This window comes from Paramisgurnus dabryanus, chromosome 2 (genome assembly GCF_030506205.2).
Source record: "Paramisgurnus dabryanus chromosome 2, PD_genome_1.1, whole genome shotgun sequence".
Classification (NCBI taxonomy): domain Eukaryota; kingdom Metazoa; phylum Chordata; class Actinopteri; order Cypriniformes; family Cobitidae; genus Paramisgurnus; species Paramisgurnus dabryanus.
Genome location: NC_133338.1, coordinates 42,034,052 through 42,046,475, shown reverse-complemented (window position 1 = coordinate 42,046,475; position 12,424 = coordinate 42,034,052). Strand labels below are relative to the sequence as shown.

Below are 12,424 nucleotides of genomic sequence, written 5' to 3'. Positions count from 1 at the left end.
CAGAGGAGTGAGAGCAAGTGGGTGGATTAAATGAGGATGAAGGTGATGCAATCCTGATACAGAGTTTATTGTTTTAGTGGTTTTATCTAGTATAATTGTTTTAATGATTTTATTGTTTTGTTTGGCTTTTGTTGTAGGGCTTTGCTTTGGGAAATGGCATTAGTAATTTTGCACTAAATGACTGTAGTTACTATCATGGCCTATTTGGAAAACAGTAAGCAAAATCTATTATTTCTATTTTTATCCACAGGTTGTGTTGCAGTACTAACATTAAATGTTTTGATGGATATATAAATGTTTTGCTTTTAGGCTATGGAAGGGCCTGAATTACAATTGTTGTCTGACAATTGGAGTCTGTAACTTCTACAACAATTCTAAAGAATCTTGCTCTACTTTGGTAACATAGATAGATTCACAAACAAACACACACTACTGTTGTACAAGTTGTTACAAATGGTTTAAATAACTAGTGTTGTGTTTTGCAGGTAGCGCATGAATTTAATATAGTGTATAGTTCTGGATTGAATGAATATGCCCTGTATCTTGATTGTGCTGAGGTGTCATATCTCAGAGGAACTACGCTGTGAAGCATCCGTTTAAAAACTTCAGGAAGCATTGGGAATCCAATCACGTAAGGCCTGATCCCTCTACTCAGACATCCACACAATTGTGTTTGAGTAAAAAGACAAATTGTACTTTCTTTTCTGTGTTCAGTTAGTGAAAATGTACTCAAATCTTAAGGGGGTGCCTCCATGTGTCTATGAAAAGCTGCTGGCCTTAGGGCTAGAGCTTTGGTCTATATTGTTGTTTCTGATATGGTTTGTAACTTCCTTGGAGATCAGTGGTTTTTTGAAGACCTTAGACAGAAGGTATGTGTGACTTCAGGACTTTTTAACAGCATGTCTGGGTTTAATGTTGGATTTTTTTCCCTCAAGGCAACTACACAGTACCAGCGCTGGATTTATGATAACCAGATTGCAGGATTCTACCAACAATTTGGCAACATCACTTTTCTGATAGTCAAGGTTTGTGCAAGGAATGTTGGTCCATGCAGCTGATCTTGCTCTTTCTATATTTTCAATCAGTAATGCTATATAAATGCCTAAGTATCTGATTTCTATTGTATTCTATATATTATATTACATGTACTCTCATTAGCCTTTATTGTATATTACACATAAATGTTTTAGTCAAAGCAGACATAAATGCATAAAATTGATAGTAACATACAACTCTATCTTTCCAGGGTGCTGGCCACATGGTTCCTCAGTGGGCTCCTGGTCCATCTCTCCACATGCTAAGTCTTACTGACCTTCTTTCTTAAAGGGACTGTAAGTAAGAAAAAAACTAGTATAAAAGTAATGGCCGTGAGCAGTGTACATGTCTGAAAAGGTTTAATAGACAGACAGATATATATAGCACTAACTACGTTTATATATGATTCAGGTTTGGGAATTAGAATATAATATGCATGAATGTTAAACCCGCCACGTAGGCTGAGTGTGGATGCACTGAACACACAGCACCGGATGAAGCTCAATGAAACCAATATTGCAGGTATGATAAATAATGATGATGAAGTTGGGATGATAGAGTAAAGTTTAACAAGGAAACATAGATAGAGAAGGTCCATTTGTGAGAATGAGGAGGAAACAGTTTTAAACTTCAGACTTATCACCCAAGGTTGTTATCCAGCACAGTAGGTGGCCATAATGCTCCTTAGGAGTTAATCCAGGAGTTAATTTCTAGTCAGGCTATGAATTTATTATTGTAAATTACAAATTTTGTCTCACACCACAGTAATGGCGAGTTCAGACATGATTTTCATTGTCACTGAACTTTTCATACTGCGTGACTATGTGGAGTAGCATTCAGTCGCAGCTGTTTTCAGACTGCATGATGGATTAGCTACAGGGGGTTTCACACTGCATGACTTTACCTTAGGAAGAATCGCCAACAACTTTGTCCCGGTCTGCAAACTACGTCTCACAACTGAGCGCTCGTGAGAAGTGATGCGAAGGAAACAACGTGAGACTGGGATTATTACTAAAAATGGTAGCCTACAAGAAGCTTACCATACAAACCGTTGTCCCTCGGTCTCACAGATCCATAGTTACATGCTAACTTACGATTTGTTTCGACCTCACTCTGACCGTCACTACAGTCTAAAAAAGGGATGACACATACCAACAGAGTCGCAAGGAACCCAGGATCAATTAAAACCTCGCTCGGTCACGGAGAAGAGGGCAGCGTCATCGACTGAAGCTAGGCGATTCACGTCCACCCTGTAAAATATAGAAAAAGTGCATGGCATGGACCACGAAGCCGCTGCACAGATATGGACTGCTGCCACACCCCTGAGGGCAGCCCAAGACATAGCCACACTCCTGGTAGAGTGAGCCCTTGTACCTAGAGGGACCGGTATTCCTTGAGCCCTATAAGCGTATGAAATAACCTCCACCAGCCAATGAGACAGCCTCTGTTTGGAAAGCGGCAGTCCCTGCCTTGCCACCCCATAACAGACAAACAGTTGTCAGTGCATTCTTTTCAAAGATTGTGTACAGATCAGATAGGCCTTTAAGGCCCTGACTGGGTACAACGTGAGCAACTTGGCTTGCTCTGCCTGTGAGGCAGCTGCTGAACAAGAACTTTTGGCAGGAAAGCTGGATTTGGCCAAAGTGACACGCCAGTGCCCCCCACCTGTCACCTTAGACACTCGTCATTAATGGAGAGAGCACAGAGCTCCCCGACCCTTTTGGCTGAACGAAACCGGCAGGCTCCCTTCAAGAACTGGCTAATCAGAGAGTGCCTACCTAGGGATGTGTTGTCTCCCCCCTGGTGAAAGGCTGAAATGTCCGAAGCATAGACCTTTATCGTACTGACTGCCTTGCCTTGATCAAAATGGGACTGCAAGAAGCATAAGACTTGTGGCCCAGGGCAGACTGCTGGCTCAAGACCCATGCCAGAACACCACTCTGAAAAGATCCTTCATCTGAGAGCGTAGCCAGCTCTAGTAGATAGACCCTTGGCATTATTGAGTGTCTCTTGTACAGCCTTATCTAGCTGCCCATTGATGGACTTCGCAGGGGCCAAACCCATAGACACAGGGCTCTCGGGTTTGGATGCCAAATCCGCCTGTCTACATGCGACGGAAGATCCTCTCTGCAAGGTAACTGCCATGGCTGATCCTGCAGCAGTCAGAGAAGGTCCGGGAACCAAGGCCTCACCGGCCACTGTGTCGTGGCAAACAGGACTGAGTGGTGGCCCTCTCTGATCTGTCGGAGGACCTGAGCTATGAGAGAGAGTGGAGGAAAAGTCTATAACACGCCTATTGGCCAGTCTTGTGACACAGCATCCAGGCCCAAACTGCCCTCCTGCCCTGTGAGGGAGTACCATTTTGGGCAGTGTGTTGTCTTCTGGACTCTGTGAGCTGTAACAAGGCTGTACAAGTGGACATACTTTGTTATCTTGATTAAGCTGTCCACTCTTTGTGAAGTGAGAGACACCGTCATGCAGACTGAGTCCAGAAGGATGCCAAGGAACTCTGCCTGTTGGCGAGGTTGCAGGTTGCTCTTTTTGTGGTTGACAGTGAAGCCTAGGAGTTGAATGTGGGCCAGAACTCTGCCTGTGCTGCGCACTACCTGCTCCTGAGAGGGGGCGCAAATGAGCCAATCATCCAAGTATGGCCGGTGTTCCAGGCAGATGTGGAAATATGCATCTTTCAGGTCCAGGGATGTGAACCACTCCCCCGTTGGATGGACTGCATCACCACTCTTGTGTGGACCATTTTGAGAGCTAGCACCTTGAGGTATCGGTTCAAGGGCCTGAGATCAAGAACAGGTCAATGACGCCGTCTTTTTTGGGAATGATAAAATATTTGGAGTAGAACCCAGTTAGCTGTGCACTGGGCGGGACTTCTGAGATGGCCCTCTTCAGAAGTAACTCTTAGACCTCCTTGATGAGGATGGACATTTAAACCAGGTCTTTTACAGATGTTACCTTGAGCCCCTGAAAACGTCGGGGTGCTACCGAAATTGTAATCGGTAGCCGCAAGCCAACGTAACCACGACCCATTGTGCCCCGCTGCAGCCCTCGTTGTCCCCTAAGTTTGGAATTTGAGGTCTACTCATAGGTGGCCGGCCGGCTATTAAAGCAGACCTAGAGCAAACCTACAGATTCCCTAGAAGTTGCAGTGCGTTCAGTGCAGTCAAGCACCTCCTGGGATTCAATGTAAAAGATATGCCCTGGAACCATGGGGAGGTTGAGCAGCTCCTGTCTGATGGCATCCGGCAGGGAGGTTTGTGCCAGCCAAACTTGTCTGTGGCACAGCACTGCAGAGGCCATAACATCCCCCAAGTCATGTGTCAGCTGGGAGTGTGAAGAAAGAGCTGCATCCACCAGGGCCCTGGAAACATAATCGTCTAGGCTCAGTGTCTTCCGTAGAGCCGCCAGGATGATGGCTAGAACGTTACCCATACGGGCCGCTCGAGCTGATGCATTGAAAGAATGAGTAGCCAGATGGTCCGTCTTGGCACACTCCTTATGAGGGCACCGTGGATCGGAGGCACAGGCTGACTTGAGAGGGACGCCGCCTCCCACTTCCCGCACACTTCACGCACATGGCCGGGCACCTGGCTGGCCGGGCATTTGGCTGGCCGGGCATTTGGCTGGCCTGGCGCCGTCGCTCATCCCTTGAGAGGTCGCAGGCCACTCTGCAGGGATTGTCCATATCCTCCAGCACGTGGGCAGCTCCAAGGCACCTGGGACATTCCCTGTCCCCATCCTTGGAACTCATGGGGGCGCTGCAGATCCTGCAGTAGTGGGAAGCCATGGCAGCAATACAGAAGCTTAAGTATAATGTCTGGAGCCCTCCTCAAGCAATCTGCCAAGGTGTTACGGGGGCCCGCACCAGCACACGAATGCACTTAGCAGTCATACACTAGCCCCAACAGCTGCAAACAGGGGTATAGGGCAGGGCAGAGGGGAGTATTAAAAAAGAATGTGGCTGTAGCCGCCACCAGCGAACAGTGGTATAGGCACATGAAAAAACGACTCAAAGTACCTGGAAATATAGCACATATAAAGTTTAAACAACAGGGTTATACAACCTGTAAATAACAAGTCAAATACACAAACCACAACAATTCAGAGGCAACAAGGCACCGGCACCGTTTAGGTAACAAATTAGTGGAATGCAATTAGGAAATAAACAGGAAGTTTTACCTACATAGTCTCTTACTTACGTTCTCGTAAGATAAAGGTGAGAGACTGAACCAGGAGCATTCTCTGCTATTTATGAATGCGGGTCGTTCTGCTTCCGGAGGTCATGGACATGACTTTGTTGACATTTAGTCCTGGTGATAGGCAGAACAAAGGTGATCGTTCATTTTTTAGACCGTAGTGACGGTCAGAGTGAGGTCGAAACAGATTGCATGTGCGCTTATTTGCAGCAGAAAGAAGAAAAATAAATAAAGATTACGTAGGAGAAAATGGTTAGAGAGACTCTTCCCCGAACTTCCAGCTGCCCTGTATTTTGCTCTCTCATTGGCTGTAGGTCATTGCCGATGTTATTTTCAGTCAAAACACATTTTACACGTCATGATTTTGAATCGCCGACAGGTTCAGATATCTAGCATGCCAGATATCTTACAGGTGTCGGTTAGTCTTTGATAATTCACACTGTGTGATTGTCACTCGCGTGCCCGAGCATCAATTTGTATGTGATTTCAGGAATTTGTCTGCGATTTCTCAAAACCTGTCGTGAGTCAAAATCAGGGCTAAAATCGTGCAGTCTGAACTCAGCATAAGCTTTTGTGTCTGTGTGATTCTGGGAGCTATGCTATGGTGCGACAGCACTTCTCTTATTCAAACATGTGGGCTTCACCTTACCTTAACATGTGGTTCTGCTTTTTTGAATTGAGAAACAAATGTAATGGGTGCAATGAACATAAACTTAAACAAAAGCTGAGAGGGGGATGAATTACTTAACAAAACATTAAATATTATTATAATAAATGTCTACTATTGGAAGAGCATAACATAACTTCTGTGTTTATTCTTTTTCAACTCAAATTTGATGTTTTTTTCTTTACAGCAGCTGGAAGACTACGTCCATGTACCAGAAGATCAAAAGTGTTTTTTGTCGAGTTTGCAGCAATTTCTAATTAAAACAAATGTGTATGTATTGACTTAGGGGCTGTCCACACGGAGACGCGTATCACTGCATACGTATAAATTTGTTATCGTATTGGCGTTTCATCCACACGGATCCGGCATTTTGGGAGACTGAATCCGCTATTTTTTGAAACCGGGTCCTAAAGTGGATAAATCTGAAACCGACACCCTTGCGGTTTCGTCTGTACAGCCAATCCGTATATTTTGTGAAGCGAAAACGTCATCACATCACGTGTCGGAAGCGTCACACGTAACAGCAACAACAATAACGGCGGACTACGTGATTGTGTTCGTGCTACAGAAGCTACTAAAGCCTACTAGCTTTTTTACAGCAAAATCTATTGCTTTGATGTAATTGTGGTGACCCACAAGCGATAATGGACAACACCATACGTTGGTTATGCGCATGCTCAAAGTCTTCTTCTCCGTGTATAGTGTATATCTGTGGCAGAATTACAGCGCCCCATACTGGTCCGGCATATATACTACACCGCTTTCAGTCGGTTTCAGTGGTTTCGTGTTTACGGATTATTTTTTTTAGAGCAAGCAAAAAAAATGATCGGATAGGGAATGCACCGGCTTCGTGTGGACATAGCCTTATAAAGTCATCAAATAAATGAAAGCAACACTAAAGAGTTTTTGCTCTTTGCTCCCCTTACGGGTTGGAAGCAGAATTGTCCATTACCACTGTCGTAAATAATTTTACAATGCATATATATGTATATATGTATGTATATGTATATTACAATTTTATAAAGCTTTTGCTAGTCTTATGAGACTTTGTGGTTCTGCATGTGTAATTACTTTTTCATAACATGGCACCAAATACACTAGTCAATATTTGAAGTGGATTAAAAAAGTGAATTAATGTTGTCTTAAGGCAAGAACATGGGTATTTTAAGTAACTTTTATGGTTTTGATTTACATTAAATGTTGACTAGTGTAGTACAATACATTTTTACATTGAAATGTTAGAATGGGTGCATACAGCAAGTAAAACAAATTAAGATATGGGGAAAAACTATTCAGAAAGCTAGGGCTTTTGATCTAGGTCATGTTCTTTTATTATGGAGAAAAAAAATTATGTAATTTTTGTTTTGCTTAATAGTCATGGCTTTGGTATAAGAAACAAACTTAAGATTTGCAAGTCTTCTCTGGTCTACGTAGTTCTACACACAGACGATATGGTTTTACTGACTGTGCCACACCATATATAAGATTGAAGTCTGGGACTCCTGCATCCTCTGGCCAGATCAGACGAAATCGCCGCAGTATTGTGACCAGGATGAGAAAGAGCTCCATGCGAGCTAGACTCTCTCCTAAACATACACGGGATCCTGAAAAATACCCAAGTAAATAAATATGCATAAGGTGTGCCACATTCTATCAAATACTTTTGTGTTATGCTGATTTAATCTACTTGTCCGATTAAACAGCCCATGATGTCCACCTTTGAATTGGGTATAGTAGTTTGGCTAAAAGAGTAACATGAATATAGATTTATGCATTTGGCAGACGCCTTATCCAAAGCGATTTCCAGTGCATTACAAGGTGTACATTTATTATCAGCATGTGTGTTCCATGGGTTCAAACCTACAACCATTTGCACTGCTAACACAATGCTCTACCACTGAGTGGTACAGGAGCAATATATCTACTGTCCATTGATATATTATGAAGACTTTTAATAAAATATGTAGAACATACCAACAGAGAAAGGCATGAATGCATCAGGTTTCACAAATTCCCCTTTTTCATTCAAGAAGTTTTGAGGGTTAAATTCATTGGGAAACTTCCACTGACTTTTATCTCTGAGAGCAGATGACAGATAAGGAATTATAATAGTCCCCTAAAAAGTAAAAAAGACTAAAGATGTTGTTCAGGAATTTCAACAATAAATGCTGCTTTGAACAGTTTTAACTAAACTAACAAATAGCTAACTTTGAGTATAACCAATTGAATAGTTATATAATTGAATAATTATACTAAATGTCACCTTTGGGATGCTGTAGCCCTGTAGTTGGGTGTTGGTTGTGGCAGTGTGAAACATACTAAGAGGAGCTAAGTCACCAACACGCTGAGCCTCATGAATCACTGCCTGAACGTAGGGCATGGCGTTTCTGTCCTCGTATGTAACATGTTCACGAGCCCCAAGGACTTCATCAATCTCTAGCTGACATCGCTCTTATGAAGCACATATAAACATAAAATATACATGCAGATACCAGAAGCTTCTGTCTGTAGCTGAACTGACACATTTAATGCTGTCAGGTGCTCTATTAAATATATAGTAATATGAAAAAATGGTGCAGTTTTCTATATATAATTGTGACATTTCTTGGATTGCCACTGTTTCTTATTTATTAGTCATTCCTTACCTTGCATGTAAGTGTGGGTCATCAAATAGAGGATTAAGGTACGGAGTGTGTTAGAGGTGGTCTCAGTTCCAGCCAAAAACAAGTCAAAGAGCAAAGTAACCATCTGAGAATCATTAAATGTTGTGCATTGATCTGCTCTCTGTAGATTAAATAAAAAAAACAACCAAAAAATTATTGTAGACGTAAACTTAATATGCTGCTGGTAAATTAAACTAAAAGGCATAATAAGACACACAAACATCTCAGACCTTCTCCATCTCCTCCAGGTAAACATCACTCAAATCTCTAGGCTTCCCAGGAACCCGTGACATCTTGTGCTCACCAACAACTTTAAGAATGTGTTGTTTAATCTGATCAAAATATTGAAAACCTTTCCTGAATGGCAGTGGGAAAATCCTAAGTGCTGGAGCTATTTCATAAAGCTGCAATTCAAGGAAACAAATGTATAATATTACTAGATAAGTATTACTTAAGTATAAAGTTTAACTGTGTAAAGGCCAAAATTTATATATATACTGTATATATATATATATATATATATATGAAGAGTTTCGTTGCAAAACGAGAAAACTCAGTTTTTTAATTTTTCAGAAATCTCGTTTTTGGTTGTGCATTCCAATTAATATCAATTTAACTGCAGTTGGTTTGTTTTGATTTTAACCTTCATAACTTAAAAATACAGCTAAGTAGCACATAAAACAAAATAATAACATGATAACATAATAATAAACATGTTTTTCCAAAAATGTTAAAAACGGAGTTATCTCGTTTTGCAACGAAACCCTTCATATATTTAAGCAATATCGCTCGAGTAGGAGTGTGATATAGCTCTATATCATCACGGCTGTGATTAGGCCAGAGGCACGAGGCCGCCACAGATTTGAGAGCGGCCAGAATGACAGGTAAAACTTTCGGCTGCTTTGAATCTCATAATAACTCAATGGACGGAATAGCCGTTTCTTTATATTAACGTTTCTTGGTCACAAAGTGTAGTTTTAAGATTAGTTAAGTCGAGAATATATATGTCAGGACTCTGCCATAAAGGTCTTGTTTTATATTTATGTTTTATCATGATGGCAGGGTTCTGACAGTCTCTTGTTTCATGTGGAGGCTCATGGCCTTGTATATTGGGGTCATGTGCCTCTGGGGTCTCGTTCCAAGTCCCCGCCCCCTTGTTCTCCTTGTTAATTATTCATTATTGGTTATCCCTCTCACCTGTGCTGCCCTCGTTTAGTTCCCCTATTTAATCTCCTCTTGTCTTGTGCTGGTTCATTGTGTTCACATGTGTCATGTCATGCAGTCTTAGTGTTCATTCAGTTAAATGTTTTCATTAGTGTCTAGTTTATCATGTCAAGTCAGTGTATATATATATATATATATATGTATAACTTGCATACTATTTACATTTCATTATATTTACCATTGCCCATGGTCCGATGATCATTTTAGCCAAATGCTCCACGGCTGTGACCAATTTTTGGAAATATTTATCCTGATATCTAAAGCGTGACCCAAAGATGATAGTGGCAATGATGTTTGAAGCAGCTTGATAGAATAAATATTGTGGGTCATTTGCTTTCCCTGCCTCAGAAAAAGAAGAGATGCTTCTTATTGTGAACTTGGATTGTTTTCAAACAGTAGAATCTGGACACCTAAATTAAGAAATTAAATAAACATCGTTTTGTCAAAGTTAATGTATACCAGCGGATTCCTCCAGATGTGAGATGATAAATTTGACCTCATCCAGAATCCTCTGCTCCATACTTTTCTTTCCAAGGCCAAAGTTCCTCAGTGTGGTCAGTGCAAAACGTCGATGTTCCTTCCAACCGTTTCCAAAATCCGCCATTATAACTCCTAAACAAACAAACAATCTTCGTGTTATGCAAGTATTATGTTATTTGCTTGAGTACTGAGCATTTTGTGTAAATTGCATTACCTTTGTTCTGTGTTAAATGACTGAATAACATGGTACTCGGTCTACCAGCAAACTCCACCGCTTGTGTGACCAATGCCTCTCTGATCACTTTGTGACCTGTCAACACTACTGCTGGATGCCTACCAATATACAGACTGTAGACTGATCCATACTGCTGAGCAAACTACACAAAAAAAAAAACAAATTTATGTTAAAAGAAGCAAAAGAACTCTCTATCTCAGACTCAGAAAAATGCAGAAGAGACATTCGATTTCCTTATCATGATTCTTGATGCAGGAGTCTGTGTTGTGTGTTTGACTGGTGGGTTTACCTTATCCAGGTCCTTTAATGGGCTTCTGTGATCCAGTTGTAGCAAATTTCCAAATAAGGGAAGAGGTGTAGGTCCAGGGGGGAAATTTTTAAGTTGCCGAATTCTGAGCTGGAAGAACAGAAAAAAAGCTCCAATACACAAAAGAAACAGTTCAATAAACATGGTTTTAATCTACTGGACAACCCTTCAAAACTATTGTACTGTCTTAACACAAATTGATATGCATGCACAAAGAAAACAGCCTATTTAAATACTGTTGAACTGGAGTCTTGAATAAATAGATGATATATAAATCAATAATAATATGGGTGAAAGTGATACCTCTGACAAATAGCCTATAAAAGAGGGCAATGTGAAAGGACAAACAGTGCCCTTTAATGTTTGTTTTTAAGAATGACTGCACATTTGTAATAAACTAACTTTTGTCCCAGTTGGTATCAAGTTGATTATCACATGGTTGTCTAACAAAACAAGTTGTTTTTGTATTACTACTACTAATATTACTTTAAATGTTTTTTACTTATTTGAAATGTTATTTTTTATTGCTCACAGAATCTGAATATTGAACACACAAATATTTATTATGAATTTACTGCTCACGAATCAGCACCATATTTTACTCAATTTTATGTATAGTGTTTTGTATGTTTTCCCTTCACATAGATTAAAGAGTATGTGTTGTGAAACATTTAAAGCATTAAAGATGTAAAGAAACTGTTTATATGTTACAGGTTTGTGACCTCTCAGAGGGACCCCATTAAAGATCCAGTAGTGCTGTGGCTAATTGGAGGGCCAGGGTGCAGCTCTGTGGATGGGTTTCTGTCAGAAAATAGCACATTTCATAGGTTGATACAAAGTTGTAAGAAATTTGTTGTTTCTTAAAGTTGTATTAGTATTATAATAGTCCCAGTTTGCCATAAAATATTTAATATATATTTACAATATATTGTTCAACAGGTTCCCTTAACAAGTTAGTGAGTATAAATTAAGTACTAAATAGCAGCATAGCTTAGAAAGGAGAAAATGTTTATGGGAGCAATAAATAGCTTTTACACACTTCATCAAGCAATAACTAAAGCATGTGACTGACATACATGTGTGTTTTTTATTTTTATCTCTTGGTCAATTATGAAAACAAATTCAGCTGTTATAAAAATGCCAAATTGCATAATACTAAAAAGCACCTCATTTGATTTTCAGATGTTGATGTGCATGGCTTTTTTAAGGAACTGTGTGAAAATATAAATTTTCTCAGGGACTGTAGATGTATGTGTTTTTAAAAAGCTTAAACACTCTGGGTGGTTTTAAAAGATTCCAATACCATACAATAGAGATTTTGATTAGAACTTGTTTTACTCCTGAAATATCTCAGACAATTGCACTTTTTTAAAATTCACAATCTCAGGTTTGTATATATATATATATATAGCCTATATATAAATATATATATCAATGTTGTAACAACAACCATGCCACGCTCAAAATTGCTTATATAACCTTTCTTTCCAATTCTGACATTCAGTATTGAGTTCAGGAGATGAAGCACTGAAGCAACTGCCATGTGATTAATGCAATTTCTAATCAACCAATGAAAAAATTGAACAGGTGTTCCTAATAATCCTTTAG

The 12,424-nt window shown here is 40.3% G+C and overlaps 1 protein-coding gene across 12 annotated transcripts in view; it reads right to left on the bottom strand.

Annotated features, from left to right (window-relative positions):
* Window positions 1–12,424, bottom strand: part of LOC135778664 (cytochrome P450 2F2-like) — a 26,766-nt gene extending 14,342 nt beyond the window's left edge. For 6 of the 12 annotated variants that reach the window (XM_065289101.2, XM_073812855.1, XM_065289108.2 and 3 more), the window contains exons 1-9: window positions 10,799–12,424; window positions 10,489–10,651; window positions 10,254–10,406; window positions 9,973–10,133; window positions 8,801–8,974; window positions 8,553–8,691; window positions 8,171–8,358; window positions 7,882–8,023; window positions 7,383–7,511 (exon numbers count right to left, since the gene is read on the bottom strand). In XM_065289101.2, the coding sequence (XP_065145173.1) occupies window positions 7,383–7,511; window positions 7,882–8,023; window positions 8,171–8,358; window positions 8,553–8,691; window positions 8,801–8,974; window positions 9,973–10,133; window positions 10,254–10,406; window positions 10,489–10,651; window positions 10,799–10,960 (1,411 nt within the window). In that variant the 5' untranslated portion in view covers window positions 10,961–12,424. Of the gene's footprint in view, window positions 1–1,230; window positions 1,330–5,274; window positions 5,355–7,382; window positions 7,512–7,881; window positions 8,024–8,170; window positions 8,359–8,552; window positions 8,692–8,800; window positions 8,975–9,972; window positions 10,138–10,253; window positions 10,407–10,488; window positions 10,652–10,798 lie in introns of those variants that run through there. The other 6 variants (XR_010544607.2, XR_010544608.2, XM_065289114.2 and 3 more) reach the window with 5 other exon arrangements.